The sequence below is a fragment of the Capra hircus genome, chromosome 1, assembly GCF_001704415.2.
Source record: "Capra hircus breed San Clemente chromosome 1, ASM170441v1, whole genome shotgun sequence".
Classification (NCBI taxonomy): Eukaryota; Metazoa; Chordata; class Mammalia; order Artiodactyla; family Bovidae; genus Capra; species Capra hircus.
Genome location: NC_030808.1, coordinates 118,503,867 through 118,526,816, shown reverse-complemented (window position 1 = coordinate 118,526,816; position 22,950 = coordinate 118,503,867). Strand labels below are relative to the sequence as shown.

The 22,950-nt window shown below is 39.6% G+C and overlaps 1 protein-coding gene across 2 annotated transcripts in view; it reads right to left on the bottom strand.

Moving 5' to 3' along the window:
- The window catches only part of LOC102172204 (ceruloplasmin), a 43,775-nt gene continuing 27,372 nt past the window's right edge, over positions 6,548-22,950 (bottom strand). For both annotated transcript variants that reach the window (XM_005675460.2, XM_013965432.1), the window contains 5 exons: positions 18,007-18,113; positions 16,773-16,974; positions 13,688-13,827; positions 8,759-8,921; positions 6,548-6,675 (listed from right to left, as the gene is read on the bottom strand). In XM_005675460.2, coding sequence (XP_005675517.1) covers positions 8,763-8,921; positions 13,688-13,827; positions 16,773-16,974; positions 18,007-18,113 — 608 coding nt within the window. In that variant the 3' untranslated portion in view covers positions 6,548-6,675; positions 8,759-8,762. The remainder of the gene's footprint in view (positions 6,676-8,758; positions 8,922-13,687; positions 13,828-16,772; positions 16,975-18,006; positions 18,114-22,950) is intronic.

Here is a 22,950-nt window from a genome sequence, read left to right as displayed (position 1 = left end):
ATTGAGATCTAATCTTAATGCATTATGGTCAGAAAAGATGCTTGGAATGATTTCAATTTTTTTGAATTTATCAAGTTTAGATTTATGGCCCAGGATGTGATCTATCCTGGAGAAGGTTCCATGAGCACTTGAAAAAAAGGTGAAATTCATTGTTTTGGGGTGAAATGTCCTATAGATATCAATTAGGTCTAACTGATCTAATGTATCATTTAAAGTTTGCGTTTCTTTGTTAATTTTCTGTTTAGTTGATCTGTCCATAGGTGTGAGTGGGGTATTAAAGTCTCCCACTATTATTGTGTTATTGTTGATTTCCCCTTTCATACTTGTTAGCATTTGTCTTACATATTGCGGTGCTCCTATATTGGGTGCATATATATTTATAATTGTTATATCTTCTTCTTGGATTGTTCCTTTGATCATTATGTAGTGGCCTTCTTTGTCTCTTTTCACAGCCTTTGTTTTAAAGTCTATTTTATCGGATATGAGTATTGCCACTCCTGCTTTCTTTTGGTCTCTGTTTGCGTGGTATATCTTTTTCCAGCCCTTCACTTTCAGTCTGTATGTGTCCCTTGTTTTGAGGTGGGTCTCTTGTAAGCAGCATATAGAGGGGTCTTGTTTTTGTATCCATTCGGCCAGTCTTTGTCTTTTGGTTGGGGCGTTCAACCCATTTACGTTTAAGGTGATTATTGATAAGTATGATCCCGTTACCATTTACTTTATTGTTTTGGGTTCGGATTTATACACCCTTTTCGTGTTTCCTGTCTAGAGGATATCCTTTAGAATTTTTTGGAGAGCTGGTTTGGTGGTGCTGAATTCTCTCAGCTTTTGCTTGTCTGTAAAGCTTTTGATTTCTCCTTCGTATTTGAATGAGATCCTTGCTGGATACAGTAATCTGGGCTGTAGGTTATTGTCTTTCATCACTTTAAGTATGTCTTGCCATTCCCTCCTGAAGAGTTTCTATTGAAAGATCAGCTGTTATCCTTATGGGAATCCCCTTGTGTGTTATTTGTTGTTTTTCCCTTGCTGCTTTTAATATTTGTTCTTTGTGCTTGATCTTTGTTAATTTAATTAATATGTGTCTTGGGGTGTTTCGCCTTGGGTTTATCCTATTTGGAACTCTCTGTGTTTCTTGGACTTGGGTGATTATTTCCTTCCCCATTTTAGGGAAGTTTTCAACTATTATCTCCTCAAGGATTTTCTCATGATCTTTCTTTCTGTCTTCTTCTTCTGGGACTCCTATAATTCGAATGTTGGAGCGTTTCATATTGTCCTGGAGGTCTCTGAGATTGTCCTCGTTTCTTTTAATTCGTTTTTCTTGTTTCCTCTCTGATTCATTTATTTCTACCATTCTATCTTCTATTTCACTAATCCTATCTTCTGCCTCCGTTATTCTACTATTTGTTGCCTCCAGAGTGTTTCTGATCTCATTTATTGCATTATTCATTATATTTTGACTCTTTTTTATTTCTTCTAGGTCCTTGTTAAACCTTTCTTGCATCTTCTCAATCCTTGTCTCTAGGCTATTTATCTGTGTTTCCATTTTGATTTCAAGATTTTGGATCATTTTCACTATCAATATTCGGAATTCCTTCTCCGGTAGATTCCCTACTTCTTCCTCTTTTGTTTGGTTTGGTGGGCAACTCTTCTGTTCCTTTACCTGCTGAGTATTCCTCTGTCTCTTCATCTTGGTTATATTGCTGCGTTTGGGGTGGCCTTTTTATATTCTGGTAATTTGTGGAGTTCTCTTTATTATGGAGCTTCCTCACTTTGGGTGGGGTTCTATCAGTGGCTTGTCGAGGTTTCCTGGTTAGGGAGGCTTGTGTTGGAGTTTTGGTGGGTGGAGCTGGGTTTCTTCTCTCTGGAGTGCAGTGGAGTGACCCGTAATGGGTTATGAGACATCAAAGGTTTTGGGATAATTTTGAGCTGCCTGTATATTGAAGCTCAGGGGAGTGTTCCTGTGTTGCTGGAGAATTTGCATGGTATGTCTTGTTTTGGAACTTGTTGGCCCTTGGGTGGAGCTTGGTTTCGGTGTAGGTATGAAGGCATTTGATGAGCTCCTATTGCTTAATGTTCCCTGAATTCAAGAGTTCTCTAATGTTTTCAGGCTTTGGATTTAAGCTTCCTGCTTCTGGTTTTCAGTTTTATTTTTACAGTAGCCTCTAGACTTCTCCATCTATACAGCACCGATGATAAAACATCTAGGTTAAAGATGAAAAGTTTCTCCACATTGAGGGACACTCAGAGAGGTTCACTGAGTTACAAGGAGAAGAGAAGATGGAGGGGGTAGTTAGAGGTAACTGGAATGAGATGCGGTGAGATCAAGAGAGGAGAGAGCAAGCTAGTCAGTAGTCACTTCCTTATGTGCGCTCTATAGTCTGGACCACTCAGAGGTATTTACAGAGTTATACGGGGAAGGGGAGAGGGAGGAAGTAGACAGAGGTGACCAGGAGGATAAGAGAGAGGAATGAGTAGGAGAGAGACAAATCCTGCCAGTAACCAGTTCCTTAGGTGTTCTCTACCGTCTGGAACACACAGAGATTCACAGAGTTGGATAGAGAAGAGATGGGGGAGAAAAGAGACAGAGGCCACCTGGGGGAGAAAAAGGAGAGTCCAGAGGAGGAGAGAGTGGTCAAGCCAGTAATCTCGCTCTCAGGTAAACTTGGGTAGTGAAGTTTGGGTTTTTAAATGTACAAAATTGACAACGAAAACCTAAGAGCAAAGATTAAAAATCTAGAGTAGAGGTTGGATTTTCAAAGATACAATATTAAAGAAAAGCAGAAGGAAAAAGGAAGAAAGAAAAAAAATTATTAAAAAACAAACAAACAAACAAAAGAAAAAAAAAACACACCAACAACCATCCAAAGAGTATATATGGTGTTTGCCTTAAAAAAAGAAAAAAAATAATAGTAATAATAGGTTATAGAAATAAAAATTAGAGGAGAAATAGAAGACTTAACAATTTTAAAAAAGCTAGAAAAAAAAAGAAAAAAACCAAAAAAGCAAAAAGCAAAAAAAAAAAAAAGAAAAAAAGGAATGATTTTAAAAATATTAAAAATATATCTAGCCCTTCTCTGATGTTATGGGCCGTGTGGGCTCACTTCCAAGGTGGTTCCCTCTGTTTAACTTCTTCTGTTTGCTGGTTTTTTAGGCTCACTAGTTCAGTCACGCTGTGGGGAGGGGGGATGCTGCAAACAAACAGCACTGTCGTGTGCACACTGCATCTCAGCCCCACTTGACCTGTCCTTTCTCGCGGTGCACAAACCGCTCCGGCTCTGCGATGCTCAGCCGGGAACCGTCTGGGGCCGGCCCTAGGCTGCGTGCACTTCCCCGGTCCAAGCCGCTCAGGTTCGGCGCTCAGGCAGCCCTCAGAGGCACAGATTCGGCTGGGACTGCGCTTTGTGCCCTTCCCAGGTCCGAGTAGCTCAGGAGTTTGGCGAGCACGATCGCCGCGGCTTGTCACCTTTTCTGCCGCTGCTGCTCAGCTTTCTGGGTGGACCGCTGGTGCACTCCGTGAGGCAGACTGTGACTGTCCAGCACCCCCAGAAGTCTTAGCAAAGGAGCCTGCTTGCAGTTAGGTACGTAAAGTCTCTCCGGGTCTGCAATTGCCCCTTTCCAGTCCTTACAGCTCTGGCTGCCTGTCCCCGGCGGGGAATGGTCTGCAGCCGGCTTTTTCCGTTCCGTCCTTTGTTCTGTGCTCGGTCCTGGCGGTGTCTTATGTTCGAGCTTTTCGCGTGGTAGCTATCCCACAGTCTGGTTTGCTAGCCCAAGCTAGATCGTTCTGGTTGCGCGTGGGGCGTTTCTGCCCGATTCTTACAAAGCTCTGCAGCCCGCGCCTCCCGCGCGTCCCTGCCCTGCCCCCACTTCCCAATGGCGGATGCAGGCGTCTGTGCTGCTTTTCCACTGAGGGAGTTACTGTTGGGCTTGTAACCTGTTGGTTTTAATTATTTATCTATTTTTCCTTCCTGTTATGTTGCCCTCTGAGTTTCCAAGGCTCGCCACAGACTCAGCAGGGAGAGTGTTTCCTGGTGTTTGGAAACCTCTCTTCTTAAAATTCCCTTCCCGGGACGGGCTTCCCTTCCCGGGACGGAGCTCCCTCCCCACCTCCTTTGTCTCCTTTTTTGTCTTTTATATTTTTCCCTACCTGTTTTTGAAGACAATGGTCTGCTTTTCTGGTTGCCTGATGTCCTCTGCCAGCCTACAGAAGTTGTTTTGTGGAGTTTGCTCGGCGTTGAAATGTTCTTTTGAGGAATTTGTGAGGGAGAAAGTGATCTTCCCATCCTATTCCTCCGCCATCTTTCCCTCTCCTCCCTCCGCCATCTTTCCCTCTCCTCCCTCCGCCATCTTTCCCTCTCCTCCATAACTTTTCTTACAAGGAGTAAGCGTCTTTTAATTTCATGGCTGCAGTCACCATCTGCAGTGATTTTATAGCCCCCCAAAATAAAGTCAGCCATTGTTTCCACTGTTTTCCCATCTATTTCCCATGAAGTGATGGGACCAGATGCCATGGTCTTCGTTTTCTGAATGTTGAGCTTTAAGCCAACTTTTTCACTCTCCTCTTTTACTTTCTTCAAGAGGCTTTTTAGTTCCTCTTCACTTTCTGCCATAAGGGTGGTGTCATCTGCATATCTGAGGTGATTGATATTTCTCCTGGCAATCTTGATTCCAGCTTGTGTTTCTTCCAGCCCAGCGTTTCTCATGATGTACTCTGCATATAAGTTAAATAAGCAGGGTGACAATATACAGCCTTGATGCACTCCTTTTCCTATTTGGAACCAGTCTGTTGTTCCATGTCCAGTTTTAACTGTTGCTTCCTGAACTGCATACAGATTTCTCAAGAGGCAGGTGAGGTGGTCTGGTATTCCCATCTCTTTCAGAATTTTCCACAGTTTATTGTGATCCACACAGTCAAAGGCTTTGGCATAGTCAATAAAGCAGAAATAGATGTTTTTCTGGAACTCTCTTGCTTTTTTGATGATCCAGCGGATGTTGGCAATTTGATCTCTGGTTCCTCTGCCTTTTCTAAAACTAGTTGCCTCTAAATTTTACATGTTCTTATTAGTTTCAGTATCAAAGAGTAAAATAGTATTGTTAATTTTGTTTCATGTTACAATCACTTTATTAGTATATTAATTTTTAAAGTCCTCTTCTGGAGACACATATTGGAGTATTTTGTGGTGAAATGATATCATGTCTTGGATTTACTTGATAATATTTCAAGTATTCATGCATTACTTATGAAATTCAGAAGCAAAAAAGTGAAAAGAATGAAAAGTCTGATTTTGGTTTCAATTCTCATGTTGAATGCTTTTGTTTAACTAATTACTGCTTGCAAATATTCTTACTTATTGTCTAAGGCAAAGACTTGTTAGCCAAACCACAAGAAATTTGTGAGAAGGCAATGGCACCCCACTCCAGTACTCTTGCCTGGAAAATCCCGTGGATGGAGGAGCCTGGAAGGCTGCAGTCCATGGGGTCGCTGAGGGTCGGACACGACTGAGCGACTTCACTCTCACTCACTCTTTCCCTGTTATTTACATTATAGAGGCTACAAAGCCTTTTTTGCAGTTAAGAGTAGCCAGATAATAGCTGTTTGACCAATGAGATATAAGTAGAAATTGGCTGGGTCTCTTTGGAAGATTGTTGCTTTGTTGATAAAAGGAAAAGGTGTGGTGAGCTTTCCTTCCTCTCTGCCTTCAACCTAGAAGTAATGTATGGAGTTATAGCAACCATCTTGCAACCATGAGGCAACACTCATGAGGAAAAAGACCAAGGGCATTAAACAAACTGTCCTTCATATCATCAAGTTTCTCAGCAAACCCTAATAGCCATCTACCTCCTAACTTTTTCTTTATAAATTTGAGCAAACACCATGAAAACCCCTGTTAGCTGAGGTTTCTGTTTCTTATAGCAGGAGCCATGGAAAGTGAAAAGTGTGAAAGTTAGTCACTCAGTCATGTCCAACTCTTTATGATCCCATGCACTGTAGTCTCTTTCCATGGAATTCTCCAAGCAAGAATACTGGAGTGGGTACCATTCCCTTCTCCAGGGAATCTTCTGACCCAGGGATTGAATCTGGATCTCCTGCATTGCAGGCAGATTTTTACCCTCTGAGCCACCAGGGAAGCAGTAGGCATCACTACTGTTAATATTGCTAGATACAAAGACAGAACATGAGTCCTTATTTTTGGTTCTGGAAAACTGGAGCTTATAGATTCTGAAAACTGTAGTTTTCCAAGCGTAAGGCACTGTACAGTGTATGGATTTCCATTTCAAAGACTGATTCAAACACTTACCCATGATTTGAGAATTTAATTTTCTAAATGTTTGCAAATGTTGCAATTTAGGGTAAAATCTTGGATGGTATGCTTTTTTTTCTAACTGAGCTAGACTTTTATTTGCTCCTACTCTTTTCGTCCCACTTGCCCACTTCCACTGCTATTTATTAAAAGCCTTGTTACAGCCCTACAGATGCTATTCCATGGACAGAAAGATGAAGCAGCTCATACACAAAATTTACCAAGAAAACTTTTATTTTTAGCTAGTTTTCCTGGCACATTGCCATGAACATCTTTAGACAGCCCCTCCTATACTCCTTCATTCCTGAAGTTTTTCTTCTTCATCAACTTAAACTCTGCTCCTGGACTTGTCAGCATTCATAGCAGGCAGATATTTGTGCTATAGAAAAAAAAGTTTCATACAGTTTCAGGTTGGAATATTAAACTAAAATGGTTACATAAATTTAAGGAAAAAATATTGTTTGAATAAGTCTGAAGAACATCCTTAAAATGGCTACCAGTGCTTTTGCAAGAAAAGTTTACTCACTAAATCAATAGCAACATCACTGTCACTCTGCCATGTGGACAGAAAGACCTGAAGACCCAACCAAGTTTTGCTTTAGAGTATTTGTAACACAAAAACCTAGTTTCCCAGAGAAACCATGTTAAAAGTGGGGGGTTTGTTTCTTGGATAGCACACCAAAATATCGTTTATTAAGGATGAATATGTTGGGAGTTTGGAATTAACATGTATACACTACTATACATAAAATACATCATTGGGATTTCCCTGGTGGTCCAGTGTTTAAGACTCAGCACTTCCACTGCAGGGGACATGAGTTTGATGCCTGGTCAGGGAACTAAGATCCCATAAGCCATGCAATATAGCCAAAAGTAAAATAAAATAAAATAGGTAACCAACAAGGACCTACTGTATAACAGAGGACTATATTCAATTTTTGTAATAACCTATAAGGGAAAAGAATCTGGAAAAGAATATATATATATATATTATGTTTATATAAAATATATGTATTAAATATATATATATATCTGAATCACTTTGCTGTATACCTGAAACTATCACAACATTGTAAATCAACAATACTTCAACTAAAATAGAATGAATATGAATGATTACAAGAATAAGAGTAATAAGAGTAATAATTACTCTTACTATGTTAATAATATTATTCTTGATATTAATATTTTATTGTAGGTAAAAATTATATTTGGAGCTAATACATCTTTGATTTTGTAAGAAATGTGGTCCTTTATATTCAAAAAGGATCCCATAGAACTCAAGAGTGGCACAGCATATTTTAAATAGTGTATGACATATATGTTCAATAGTCTTCCTGATTTTAAAAGTAATCTCAGCAGAAGCAGAAACATACAAGAAGAAAATAAACCTTACTCAGAATTTAACCACCTAGAGACAGTTACCATTAATATTTCTGTTCATGTACATATATCTATTACATATATATATAATTTGGATTATATTTCAAGTATTATTTTGTAGACTGCTTTTAACCACTTAGTATTGTATTATAAGCATTTTTCCATTAAAATTTTAAGGCATGATTTTTAAAATGGGATAATACTTCAGATAATAAATGTAGCAAAACTTAGAGTAGATCATTTCCTAATTTTCAGTTTTCCACCAGCACAAAAAAACATAGTGACAAATATTTTTCAGTATTGCTGATAATTTTCTGAGATCAACTGTCACATAAAATTACTGAGTCAAAATGTTAGAATAATTCTGTCAAAAGATGAAAGGATAATGACCTCATGAATAGTCTAAGTCACCAAGGAACTGATAAAAATCTCAGTAACAAAGACACTATTTTCATAAAAAGTTGCTAATAAAATGTATCAGAGAAGGAGGAGATGGGAATGAGAGAAAATAAAATGTCACTGAATGTGAAAATGAAATTATTAGAATTGTTATTTATTAATAATTTCTTTCCAGAACTGTGAAAACAGTATATACTTCCACCAAAGTATGTGCAATGACCCTCTTACCACACTGTTATTGATAGCTCCTCTGTCCATGGGACTTTCCAGGCAAGAGTACTGCAGTGGGGTGCCGTCGCCTTCTCCGATCAGTGAAAAAAAACCTTGCCAAATTGATTGCTTTCTTATTCAAAAGTATCTTATTGTTGTCTAAATATAATTTTAAGTGATTTGATTATAAGCAAGTTTATATATCTTTATAAGTTCAGTAGTCACTTGTATTTCATCTTCATGAACTATCTGTTCAAATCCGGATGCAGATATTATAGGAATCTAGAAATTACATTTAACTCTAAAATATCTTTTATCAGATTAGATAAAATTTACCTAAATTTATAAAGAAAATAAGCTAGATTATCTTGGTCACATCAAAACAGTAATCTTTGATTACTGTAAATGTAAATATTCAGTAGATCAGATATCCTTATATAAATTCATCACTTCTAATGAATTTGGCATACCTTTTCACTCGATTACAGTGTAAACGCTTTCCATCCCTGCCCCAATGTGAAGGTGGACATGGCAATGAAATAACCATATGCCAACATCTCTTGGATACATTTTTACAGTTTGATAGCTCCCAGGAGGAAGGTCATACACATCAGAGTGAAACGCTCCCATGTCCTCAACAAAAAAGACAAAACACACGTAAATAGCTTTTAAGAGATATCTGTCATTTACACCTTTTGTCGTCGTTCAGTCTCTAAAGCATGTCCGACTGTGCAACCCCAAGGACTGCAGCCCCAAGGACACCAGGTTTCCCTGTCCTTCACTCTTTCCTGGTTCACCCAACTTACCGTTTGCTATAACTCCTCTCTTGTATATACTGTATCAGATGATGATTAGAAAGCATTAGGTGCCACTGACCCTCTCCTCTGAATACAACTGAGAGGTTGGCGAAGGAAGTCCCAGGGCTTTTTAGCGATAGGCCACAGGAAAAGCATCTCGCTCTAAAAGGGTGTTTGTGTCAGTACAGGTTTTAGATACCTTGTCGGAGTCTCATACAGAGTGCTACAGATTTCAGAGAACATCAGTTTCACAAATCCCAAATGTTCTAACTGAAATATTTCTAACTAGGGATGTTGGTGACATGAATATGATCATTTCTCAAGATGTAACTAATCAGGAAAACTCACAGTTTCAGGAAAGAGAGGAACCACATCTCTGCTCTCTGGGGTTGAGCCCAAAGGCTGAGGGCTTAATGGCTAATTTCTCCCCTAAACAGAAAACCTGAGATTTAGGAGACTATCTCGTCTGTAGGCTACTTTGATTTTGATAAATGAAGTGCAAGGCCTGGCTTGGATGGATTAGAAAAAGAGTAAGAGGGATTGAATTTCTCTGCATCATACTGATAGATGGGAGGTGTTTGGAGGGTGGGGGATGTGTTGGAGAGTACAGTTCATGATGGGGTCCAGAATAATTTGAGGAGAGGAGAGAAGAGAGTCAGGAGAGGAGAGAAGAGAGTCAGGAGAGGAATAACGCAGAGAAATAAGTATTGAGAGTAACAGTAAAAAGCAAGAGAGCCAGAGGTTCGTGGTGGAAGGATAATTAAAAACAGTGATATTTAATGTCGACTGATAACAACAGTAACATTTTCACTGTGTAATAATAATAATAAAACCCCTCTAACTTACCCCCCAAATTTCACTTGAAATCTATGACCCACAATGTCCTTGATTTTATACTTGCACAGGTAAATCTTAAGTAATGGGGGTGTGTTCCAATTTAGAGCTGCTCAAAGAGATGAGAAAATACCAGCTACAGGAGTTAGGGGAGAAGGCAGGAAGCTGAGCAGATGCAGGAAGTGAGAGTTGTAAATGACTAGAAGAAATTTAGTCTCTTGAGACTCTCTGGAGAAACTGGAAGGTAGAGAGAAGGAAGGCTGAGCTATCTCCCACTGGAGGCAGGGTAGGGCCTTAAGTCATTGCTATTTAGGGAAATTAATTTTGCATCAAAGGTGACAATAATAAGGATGACATGGATATATTTCTAAGGTGTCAGAAAATTTAAGGAACAAAATGAAACAATTTAAATGAATTGACAATGTCCAAGGCATACACAAGGTACTGGGAAATGTATCATATATACCTGGAAATATATACGAAGGAAATCATAGCCTTAGGGAATAAGAGGTGACTGGCTGGTTTGTCCCAAGACTCAGTTAGTAACCCCAGAGGGCTGCTCTGCTGTCTCAAATGTCCCAGGGAGTAGATCCCAGCAGCTGGATCATTGCTGGAGTAGTTAAATTCAGCCTCAGTACCATTTTTCTAGATTCCATATATACATGTGTTAATATATATTTGTTTTTTTCTTTCTGACTTATTTCACTCTGTATATAATTATGATTGATTCGTGTTATATGGGAGAAACCAACACAACATTATAAAGCAATTATCTTCCAATAAAAATTTTTTTAAAAATAAAGATAAATTCAGCCTCAAGGGAAGAGAAAGACTACTTGTATCCATCTGTGATGAATTTAGAATGGGCGGCTAGAGCTGATAACTGGTGGTACTAGTCTGCATGGTACAAACTGGGTCATTCTAAAGGAAGGCAGTTTTGTGAAGAGGTTGAGTGAGGGGCTCTGGAGTGAGAGCCAGGGGTTCAAATCTTAAGTTTAACACTTTTTGCTTGTAGGAACGTTCTTTATCTTGTCCCTCCTTCCATTCCCTGTAAAATGGTGATAAAATAGTACGTCTTTCATGGGAAAGTTGTGTGGGTTCAATGAAAAATCTATGCAAAACACTAAGCTTATCATCTAGCACATAAAAACTTAAAGGTTACCTATAATCATCACTGTAGAAGTGTTGCCATAAATTCCACTTAATTCGACACCTTATACTGTGATCATTTATGTAAATGTAGCTCCTGAAAGATAACTCTGATTTCATCTCCACATAGCACTTGGCATGGTTCTAGGAATATCACAGGCATTGCTGAACTAAACAATAAATACAATGTAAAAATCTATAACTGGGTTTTAATCTATTTTATTCTGATTTTTTGGAGAAGGCAATGGCGACCCAGTCTAGTACTCTTGCCTGAAAAATCCCATGGACAGAGGAGCATGGTGGGCTGCAGTCCATGGGGTCGCTAGGAGTTGGACACAACTGAGCGACTTCACTTTCACTTTTCACTTTCCTGCATTGGAGAAGGAAATGGCAACCCACTCCAGTGTTCTTGCCTGGAGAATCCCAGGGACGGGGGAGCCTGGTGGGCTGCTGTCTATGGGTCACACAGAGTCGGACACAACTGAAGAGGCTTAGCAGCAGCAGCAGCATTCTAATTTTTAAAGTCTAATATAAACATCTAAGAACTTAATAACAACCCTGTTATCTAGGTTTTTCCTTAACAAATATGAGGAGTGTGGATGGAAGCATGGAAATGTCAAGACTGTTGGACCTGGGCAATGGATAAAGAGATTCATTATATTATTCTGTGTACTTTATTATATAAAATTCCTATAATAAAATTAGCTTTCAAGCAAAAAATATTTACAGGGAATAATTTTTTTATTAAAAGAAAAAAAGCAACACACAAATAAAGCTTTGTGTAAGTTAAGTTGTACATAATCATTTATTTCTATGATAGACCCAAAGCATTAAAGAAACTATGAATGGGATGCATCTAGAATTCAGGAAAGCTTTATGTGAGACTTCTATAAATGTGTAAAAGATAGACTGTATCATGACAAGCGGTTAGATTAAAAGTTTGAGGTGTCGAATGCAAAAAACATAATTGATCCTCCATTGCACATTAATGTTTATATAAGGGATTAGGATGAGAAAATAAACAGAAAGCTCTCTAAGTAAATAAATGATACTAACTTGGAGACAGAGGAAGGATAACATTGAAAATACTTATAATAACCTAGAGAAATAGCCATCAAGAATGGTCAGTAAAAACAATTATAAAGAAGTATGACAGGTGGAGTGATGGGAAGCAAATCAGACAGAAGCTATAAGGAAACTAAGAAATCATAAAGTAGAAAAAGATGGCAATATAATAATAATAAAATGAAGACACTGTAAAGCCACTTCACACCTAGTTCCATATTTTAATTTTATAGCAAATGTTAAAAGAATGATAGAATTGGAAAGTCACCATTTGGAATCCCCATTAGAAAAACTGAGTCAGGCAAGGATCATCAATGGATACTTTTTAAACTATAAGATGAAAAACTGTTGTAATAAACTACATAAAAATCACCTCACAGGTTACTTATTAGTTACAATAGGAAAATGATACTTTCAAAATGGGGAGAATGGTACCCATCACCTTCAGAAAGTCATAAAAGTTTAACCTTCACAGTATTAGGACCTGTTGACACTGTGTACCTCTTGCTGTTATATACGAGAAGTAGACAGCATCGCCTAGGTAGTGTTCTTGCCAAAGGGGTTTGACATGGATCCAATCACAAGGAAATGATCAGAACAATACAGAATATGGCACATTCTACAAAACTGGCCTGGACTCTTCAAAAACGAAATATCATGAAAGATCAGGGAAATAAAAGTCATATGGTATCCTGATTTTAGGAAAGATATTCAATTGGTAAAGAATTTGCCTGCAATGCAGGAGACCTGGGTTTGATTCCTGCATTGTGAAGATCCCCTGGAAAAGAAAATGGCACCCCCCTCCAGTATTCTTGCCTGGGAAATCCCATGGACAGAGGAACCTGGTGGGTTATAGTCCATGGGGTTGCAAGACTCAGACATGACTTAGTGAGTAAAACCACCATGACAATGACAACCAAATGCTAAGTATAAATAGTTAGATCTGGGATTAAAAGAAAAACCATTACAACTATCATTTTGGGGCCAACTAGTGATATTTCAATGGACTGCATGTTCGATTACATTATTCAATGAATGTTAATATAAAGGGTATGATAATATTATTGTGGTTGAGGCAAGATTGTCTTCATTCTTAGGATATACCTGCTTTAGTATTTAGGAGTGAAGAGTCATGATGTTTGAAATTTATTTTCAGGTGGATTCAGAAAAAAAAAAAAACAGAGAGAAAGCAAATGCAGCAAAAATATATAGGAGTGTTCAAGGTGTTTTTATTTTATGTGACTAAGTTTGAAAATTAAAAAGATAAGTTGGGAAAGAGGGATAAAACTAAAGATGATTAAAGATGTTTTACTTACTTATTGAGAAATATCAGAATAGAGTAAGAAATGCAATTCATATATTCAGAAGCATTTATCAAATGTCTGTGGGATATAAAGAGCTAAATGTCTAACTTTTGCATCAGACATACTGCAGATTGTATGTAATGAACTTGCATTCTAGCGTGGTCATTTCCTTTCTCATCCTGTTATCTTTCTATGCTGCCCCAATAACAAAGTACTTTAGTAATTAAGAGGAGCTGCCCAGGCTGCTTACCGTGAAGACAAAGCTGTGGCCGTGAAAGTGAACTGTGTGCAGGTCAAACTCATCCCCTATGCCAATCAGATACCAGTTCACTTCACTCCCCACGTGAAATACCAGGCCTTGGTTATTTGCAAACATTCTTCCGTTAATTGCTGTGAGGGGAGAGGGGGACACAGTTTGTTATATTCGACCAGGATCTGAAATAATATGTTTTTTTAAAAACACCTTATAGGAAGCACCATGATGTTTTTAGAGGCCATGAGGGTTTTCAAACTAGCCTAAGAACGCTGTTAAACATGACCAAGCCACCCTTTCATGGGTGTCTCTGATGCTGGAGAATTTTTCCTTGCCCGAGGAAATGAGGCACTGACTTTAACATAATTGGGTTGTTCTAGAATAATGCACAACTAAGGAAAATCCCATGGGCAGAGGAGCCTGGTAGGCTGCCGTCTACGGGGTCACTAAGAGTTGGACACGACTGAGCGACTTCACTTTCACTTTTCACTTTCATGCATTGGAGAAGGAAATGGCAACCCACTCCAGTGTTCTTGCCTGGAGAATCCCAGGGACGGGGGAGCCTGGTGGGCTGTCATCTATGGGGTCACACAGAGTCAGACACGACTGAAGTGACTTAGCAGCAGCAGCAGCAAGGATACTTAAGTTGGTGGATACTTGAATAGGTCTATAAATTTAAAGCATACTTGAAATTATCTCAATAGGCTTAGAACGTTAGCAGTGTGATCCCATTTCCTCCATGACCTGTCATGAATATGACTGGAATGGCCATTTGTTGTTTAGTCACTAAGTTGTCTTGTCTGACTTTGTGACCCCATGGACTGTAGCCCGCCAGGCTCCTCTGTCCCTGGGATTCTCCAGGCAAGAATACTGGAGTGGGTTGCCATTTCCTTCTCCAGGAATGGCCATTTGCCTGAGGTCTTGTCTTGGCCCCGCTTTAATCCTCACCAGATATGGCTTCCAATGGGTAAGAGGAAGAAAATATTAAGATAAAAAACTACATATCCTTCTTTTTCCCTTTCTATTTTGTGTCTGTCTTTGGAAATACATGGAATATATTATTACAGTAACACAAATATATAATTAATTCAGGAAGCCCTTTCTTTGGGCTTCCCAGGTGGCTCAGTGGTAAAAGAATACTCCTGCCAGTGCAGAAAACACAAGAGACATGGGTTCCATCCCAGAGTCAACAAGATCCCTTGAAAGAGGAAATGGCAACCCACTTAAGTATTCTTGCCTGGGAAATCCCATGGAGAGAAGAGCCTGGTGGGCTACACTCCATGGAGTCGCAAAGAATCAGACACGACTGAGCACACAGACACACACTGTATATCATATATAATTAATAACCATTTGTCTGTGGAGGCTGGGCTCTAATGCTTTTAGCTGATGGAAGGAAGTAACAGGAAAAACTAGGAGACCCTGACACACTGCTTTAGATCAGTGCTTCTCAAACTTTAGTGTGTGCATGGCTGGGAATCTTGTTAAAATACAGATTGTGATCCACTGGGTGTGTGCAGGCTGAAATACTGCATTTCTAACAAACTCTGAAGGGATGCCACTACTGCTGGTTCACGGACCACACTTGGAGCACAATGCCAGAATTGTTCGGAAAACACACATCTATTTCTATTGTTCTCTAGCTCAGTGCTCTTGAAAACTTTAGCATAGTGGTTCTCAACAGGATTTTTTCCTCCAAGGGAGGCAGTGTCTGGAGACATTTTTTTAGTTCTCACAACTTGAGGAGAAGGGCTACTGGCATCTAGGGGGTTGGGAGTATGGCTCCTGCTAAACATCCTACAATGCACAAGACAGCTCCTCCAAGAGGAGTTGTCCAGCCAAAAATGTCAACAGTGTCAAGTTTGAGAAACCCTGGTTTAGATCAAGTTTAAATTTTTAACAGAGTATTCATTCCCCACCCTGATGGCTTTTTCTTTCCAGGTGCTCTGTGACCTAGCTTACCTTCTTCCATCCACCTAGGAGGTCATTCCCTTTGTTTTCTACTAGAGAGGCTCCTGCTGCTGCTGCTACTGCTGCTGCTAAGTCGCTTCAGTCGTGTCTGACTCTGTGCGACCCCACAGACGGCAGCCCACCAGGCTCCCCCGTCCCTGGGATTCTCCAGGCAAGAACACTGGAGTGGGTTGCCATTTCCTTCTCCAGTGCGTGAAAGTGAAAAGTGAGAGTGAAGTCGCTCAGTTGTTTGACTGTTAGTGACCCCATGGACTGCAGCCCACCAGGCTCCTCCGTCCATGGGATTTTCCAGCAAGAGTACTGGAGTGGGGTGCCACTGCCTTCTCTGAGAGGCTCCTAGGCATCTTTAAATACTCAAAGTTCTCCTCACCTTCATGAAACCATTCTTGACCTCCCAAATAAAAATGTAAAACACAGCGCTATTTATAATCCTGTCACAGCATCCCTTTGAGTCAGCCTTTTACTGTGGCAACACACTGAACAACTTGAGAGATGATCCACCTTATGGCTTTTGTATCTCCTCAAGGCCTTGGACAGTGCTTTAGAGTGTGTAGTTAGACCTTCAAGGAACGTTAGCTGATATCCTCAGTTTTACATTGTCCTCAGGGCTCCAGGGACATTAGAATTCACCATGCTGCTAGGACAGTGGTCTACAGCTTGAGTGCCAATTCCAGCTTGGTCACTGTCCTTTTCTCTATGGCTCATGAGCAAAGATTGGTTTTTAAACTTCTAAATAGTTGAACAAAATAAAAAATATATATATTTCCTGATGTGAAAATTGTGTGAAATACTATTTCCAGTGCAGTTTTACTGACTTGAAGCCACTTATATTTGCATGTAAGTACTCACTTACATGTGAGTGTTTTGGCATCACAAGGGTTGAGTAGAAGAGTTCAAGGCAGAAGCCCTATGGTCTACAAGTTTAAACTCTTTACTATCCAGCCCCTGATGGGAAAAGTTTGCTGGCCCCTGGTCGATGTGCTCTGCACCCCAGCTCTATGGACTGTGTTCTTTAGACTGTGCTGAGAGTGACGGATGCAAACCTTTATCTGTTCCCTTTGGGCAGAACCACCTGTAGGTGCCAGTCAGTGAGTTAGTGAGTGGACATTACCAGGCATTTTGTTGCTTCGTTTAAAAGTAATATCATTCCTGTCTCCTTGGTTTGGTTCTTGAGCATAGGCATTGATGTTTTCTTCAATGTACCAGGATTCATTTTCATCAAAAGTCATGAAGAAGAGAACACGGTGAACTATGTTTTCTTTGGTGTCTTTTCGACATACAATCAAAGGACCAACCAGTCCACTATTAAGATCCTGGGGAGACAAAGCAAGATGATAAACTGTGTCCACAACTGAAAAACTCCCCCAGACAAGGAGAAGAGTGAGAGAAAGTTTTAGTTTGAGTGAGGTTAGATTCTGAGTTTTGAATGATTAGGATTCTAACTGTGAGCATAAGGAACAATATTTGACTTGCTAAATTCTCTTCCTTTTTTCTTTTTTTTCAAATCAGAATTTTCACAAATAACTTGCTAAATTCTTGATTGGAAAAAAAAAAAAAATGATCATCTCACTCATTAGAGTTGAGGTCTAAAGTAACAACAAACTCCTGAAAGGGATTTTAGATACATTCCTGAGTGGATTTAGCTTTATCTTTGAAATTTTAATTAAAAAACAGAACTTTGGTTTTAATTAGAATTCCCTTGCATTGGAGTTGGTTGACAGACTTGTTTAAAGGTCTTGGATCCTCCCCCACCCATGATACATTTGTTCCTGCAGCCACTTTCAGTTGGGATCCCTGGTTCGTTTGTATTTATTTTCATTTGGGGTTGAATGTCTGTGTCTGCTCTTGGTTTTGGTGGTGAGTAGGCCAAAAATAACTAAAAGGCCAAAAAAGGAGCTCTTTTTCTTTTTTTAAATACAAATGAACTGGACCTCGAGTTGAGAGTTTTTAAAAGATAAATACTGTGTGTCCATTAATTTGCAACTAATTACAGAATTTTAAAACTTCATCCTTCATTTTCTGGAAACTAAATCTTATTCAATGAAACAAAGAAGGGGTATTATCATATAGTTATACATATATATGTGTGTGTATCCCATATATATATATATTCCATATATATATATGTACTTCAATCCACAGTAACATGTTGGAAAATATCCTAAATCTAAGTAATCATAATATAATAATTTTTTGCTCTTGAAAAATGCAAACTTGTGTAAAATTAGAAACTAAGCAGTATTTAGAAAGTTTACATAAAACTGAGATTTTAAAGAAAAATAAAGCCTTGCTTTCGTCATAATTCCTAAGAGGAGACAGTGTAAAAGCTGGAATTTGAAGCTTACCTTAACCATGTCCACGGTCGAATAGTAAAACCAAGGTATGCACTCAAAGTCATTTGAGGTAGGACCAGATCTTTCAGGAATCTGCCAAACGTATGTTCGGATCTCTCCTGAAATAGGTAAATGCAATGTGTTTAAACAGAATCTTTTAAATCACATTTTTTTATGGAAAACCAGAAAATGAACAAACCCTAAAGCTATGCAGATATTAAACAGCATAGTCCTCGTTTTCACTCCTGGCTCCACAGCTTCTTGCTGTGTGATCTTAGTCAATATGTTTACATGGTTTAGACTTCTGTTTCTTCACGCTCAGTCAGGAAGATCCCCTGGAGGAGGGCATGCAACCAATTCCAGGGTTCTTGCCTGGGTGATCCCATGGATAGAGGAGCTTGGCAGGTTACAGTCCATGGAGTCACAAAGAGTTGAACATGACTGAGCGACTAACACTTTTACTTCACTTTGCTTTTCCTCGTGTACATAAAATGGGAATTTAGGGATTAGACAAGATGGTGCAAAGGAAGCCCTTGGTGTTACATTATCTGACCCACAGGGCAAGGCTGATGTCACTGGCAGTGTTGGTTGTTACATTCTCAGCATTATAGGATCAAAACTTTATAACGGGGGCTTCTCTGATGACTCAGCAGTAAAGAATTTGCCTGCCAATGCAGAACATGGGTTCAATCCCTGGTCTAGGAAGATCCCATGTGCCAAGGGACAACAAAGTCCATGTGCCACAAATACTGAGCCAGTGCTCTAGAGCTCTAGAGCAACGAGAGAAACCACCGCAGTGAGAAGCCCGTGCACTGCAACTACCCTGTTCACTGAAACTAGAGAAAGCCCAGCACAGCCAAAAATAAATAAGTAAATCTGAAAAATAAAAACCTTTATAGTGATTGTACCATTGAAAAATATCAATTGTTCAATCTAATTAATTTGCTCAACAAATACTTATTGTAATGAAGATAACTCAGTCTTTGAAATGTGACAGAATTGTTTTGAATCACAGCTCTGAACCTTCCAATCTGAGGATCACATGCACCTCCTTCCCTCCTCACCCCCAAGGCTGTTTGCATTAAGTTGAATCTTCTTGACTTTTGCAGCAAAGTTCTTTTATTCCCCACCCTCACCCCTTGCTGTATCATTCTACATCTCTCCCTTCCAGAGGTGTTTCCAAGCACCCGTGACATAGTCTTCCTTCTCCACTAACCAACCCCATCCTCAGCCTCCCCAGTTCCAAATCTTTAACAATCATCTTAGTACTAGCCCTCTCCTTCCAGCACACTGCACAGGTCCAGGGACACAGCAGGTACTCAGAAGTGTTCGTGAAATGCATGTAATGTGATCCTTTCCTGGCTAATCAGAACAAACTGCTGACTTGCAAACTCCCTTGGCAGGAGACTCATCTTGGTCCCATGGTAGGACTGTCTGCTTTTAAAATCAAAAGGGAATGTTCCACCTATCATCAAAGTCTATCTTCAGTCTTTCTGCCCCACAAATCTTTTTTTTTCCTTCTGAATTTGACTCTTTCTTTGATACCCTTGATACCCAGAACTACTTATTTTGACTGGCACCTTTAGAGGACATTCTGCTGCTGCTGCCGCTGCTGCTAAGTCGCTTCAGTCGTGTCCAACTCTGTGCGACCCTATAGATCGCGGCTCACCAGGCTCCCCTGTCCCTGGCATTTTCCAGGCAAGAATACTGGAGTGAGTTGCCATTTCCTTCTCCAATGCACGCATGCATGCTAAGTCGCTTCAGTCGTGTCCAACCCTGTGCGACCCTATGCATAGCAGCCCACTAAGCTCCTCGCCCACAGGATTCTCTAGGCAAGAACGCTGGAGAGGGTTGCCATTTCTTTCTCCAGGAACATTCTGGATGCCCCTTTTATATCTCCCTTGAAAAATACTTCACCAGGTGTCAACAGCCATGTCCCCCACGCCTGCATCCAATGACTGGGCAGGGACACAAAGGTGCCAGTTCTCTTACCCCAACTCAGGAGAGCTGCTGCTGCTGCTGCTGCTGCTGCTGCTGCTGCTGCTGCTGCTGCTGCTGCTGCTGCTGCTAAGTCGCTTCAGGCTACCCAGTCTTTGAAGTTTCTCAGAGTTGTGGCTGTGACTTCTGTTGAGGTTGCATCTCTGTTAAACCTTTCTTCCTTGTCCAATTTTGCTTCTTTCTTTTTTTATTCCCCCAAAGTTGTTTATCCCAAGACCACTGTCTGCACACAAATCTTCATTTTAGGGTCTGCCTCCTGGGCATTTATATTAGAAAGTATTCATTTCCTTTGAGTTTAGAATGCTGAGTGGCATGCTGTACAGGTTGGCGTCATGATGATTAGCGCATGAGGTTTCTCCCTTTTTCTTAGCTGCTCAACTCTTTCCCTTGCTTCCTCCCTTACACACTGCACCTTGTATTCAACTCCTACTTTAGCACTTGAGTTGGAGACATTGAACACAGCATAAATACCTGACAGGGACAGGTAAAGAGGTGAGAGAGCTGCACACAAATTGTATACACATAGTGCCCTATCCTGGAAGCAAACTTCATTTGCAAAAGGAACTTCTCTGTCAAACTTGTTCTTCAGCCCTTCTTGCTGTTGTTCAATTGCTAGGTCAGGTCCAACTCTTTGTGACCCCATGGACTGCAGCACACTAGTCTTCCCTGTCCTTCACCATCTCCCAGAATTTGCTCAAACTCATGTCCAGTGAGTCAGTGTTGTCATCCAACCATCTCATCTTCTGTCGCCCCCTTCTTCCTAGTCCACTAGTGTCTTTCACCTGGAACTATACCCCTATTTAAGAAAGAACATTAGCCCCACAGTCTTGCATAAAAGTTTTGGGGCTTTTCTCTTCCCCAAGGCAGTTACTTGGCTGTGTTTGTTTATTTTCAGTGGGATAGTCTGTTTTCATTCCAGGATTGGAATATCTTTCCATCTGTTTGTGTTGTCTTCAGATTTCTTTCTCAGTGTCTTATACTTTTCTGAGTACAGTTCTTTTACCTCTTTTGGTTGGTTTGTTCCTAGGTAGTTTATTCTTTTTGATGTGATTGTGAATGGGATTAATTTCTTAATTTATTCATTAATTTCTCTTTCTGATATCTTGTTGTTAGTGTATAGAAATGCAATAAATTTCTGTACATTAATTTTGTATCCTTTAACTTTATCAGATTTGTTGATGAGCCCAAGGAGTGTTTTGGTGGTGGCTTTAGGATTTCCAATGTACAGTATCATGTCATCTGCAAACAGTAAGAGTTTCACTTTTTCTTTTCCAGTTTTGGATTCCTTTTATTTCTTTTTCTAGTTTGATTACTGTGACTAGGACTTTGAATACTATGTTGAATAAAACTGGTGAGAGTGGGCATCCTTGTCTTGCTTCTGATCATAGAGGAAACACTTTCAGGTTTTCACTGTTGAGTATGATGTTAGCTGTGGGCTTGTCATATATGGCCTTTATTATGTTGAGATATGTTCCATCTGTACTCACTTTGTTGAGACTTTTTACCATAAATAGTTGTTGAATTTTTCAAAAGCTTTTTCTGCATCTATTTAGATGATCATATCCTTTTAGTCTTCAATTTGTTGATGATTTGTTGATGTAATGTATCACATTGATTGATTTGTGGATACTAAACTATCCCAGGTGACGCTAGTGGTAAAGAACCCATCTGCCAAGGTAGGAGACATAAGAGATGCAGGTTTGATCTCTGGGTCAGGAAGATCCTTTGGAGATGGAAATGGCAACCCACTCCAGCATTCTTGCCTAGAGAATCCCATGGATGGAATAGGCTGGCAGGCTATAGTCCATGGGGTCGCAAAGAGTCAGACACAACTGAAGTGACTTAGCAGGCATCCCTGGGATAAATCCCAACTGATCATGGTATATGATCCTTTTATTGTATCATTGGATTTAGTTTGCTAGTATTTTGTTGAGGATTTTTGTATCTATGTTTTCCAGTGACATTGGCCTGGAATTTTCTTTTTCTGTGGTTTCTTTGTTTGGTCTTGGTATCAGGGTGATGCTGGCCTCATAGGATAAGTTTGGAAGCATTCTTTCATCTGCAATTTTTTGAAAGAGTTTGAGAAGGATAGGTGTTACCTCTTTTCTAAAAGTTAGGTAGAATTCACCCATGAAGCCATCTGGTGCTGGACTTTGTTGTTGTTTTTCCAACTGATTCAGTTTCATTTCATGTTTTCAATTTTTCTTCCTGATTCAATCTCAGAAGATTGCATATTTCTAGGAGTTTATCTATTTATTCTAGGATGTCCATTTTATTAGCATATAATTGTTTGTAGTAATCTCTTATGATAATTTGTATTTCTGTGGTGTCAGTTGTAAATTCTCTTTCATTTTTGATTTTATTTACTTGCACTTTCTCTCTTTTTTCTTGATGAATCTGACTAAATGTTTATCAATTTTATCTTTTTGAAGAGCTAACTCTTAGTTTCATTGATCTTTTACATTACTCTTAAAATCTCTATTTCATTTATCTCTGCTCTGATCTTAATGTTTTCTTTTCTTCCACTAACTTTGATTTTGTTTATAAGCTGGAACAACCCATTTGGAAAACAGTATGAAAATTCCTCAAAACACTAAAAATAGAACTACTATATGATCCAGCAATTCCACTTATGGATATACATCCAAAGAAAATGAAAACACTAATTTGAAAAGATGCACGGACCCCAATGTTCATAGCAGCATTATTTATAATAGCCAAGATATGGAAGCAACCTAAGTGTCCTTCAACAGATGAATAGATGAAGGAGATGAATATATATATATTACTACTCACCAGGCTTCCCTGGTGGCTCAGAGGTTAAAGCATCTGCCTAGAATGCGGGAGACCCAGGTTTGATCCCTGGGTTGGGAAGATCCCCTGGAGAAGGAAAATGGCAACCCACTCCAGTATTCTTGCCTGGAGAATCCCATAGAGGGAGGAGCCTGGTAGGCTACA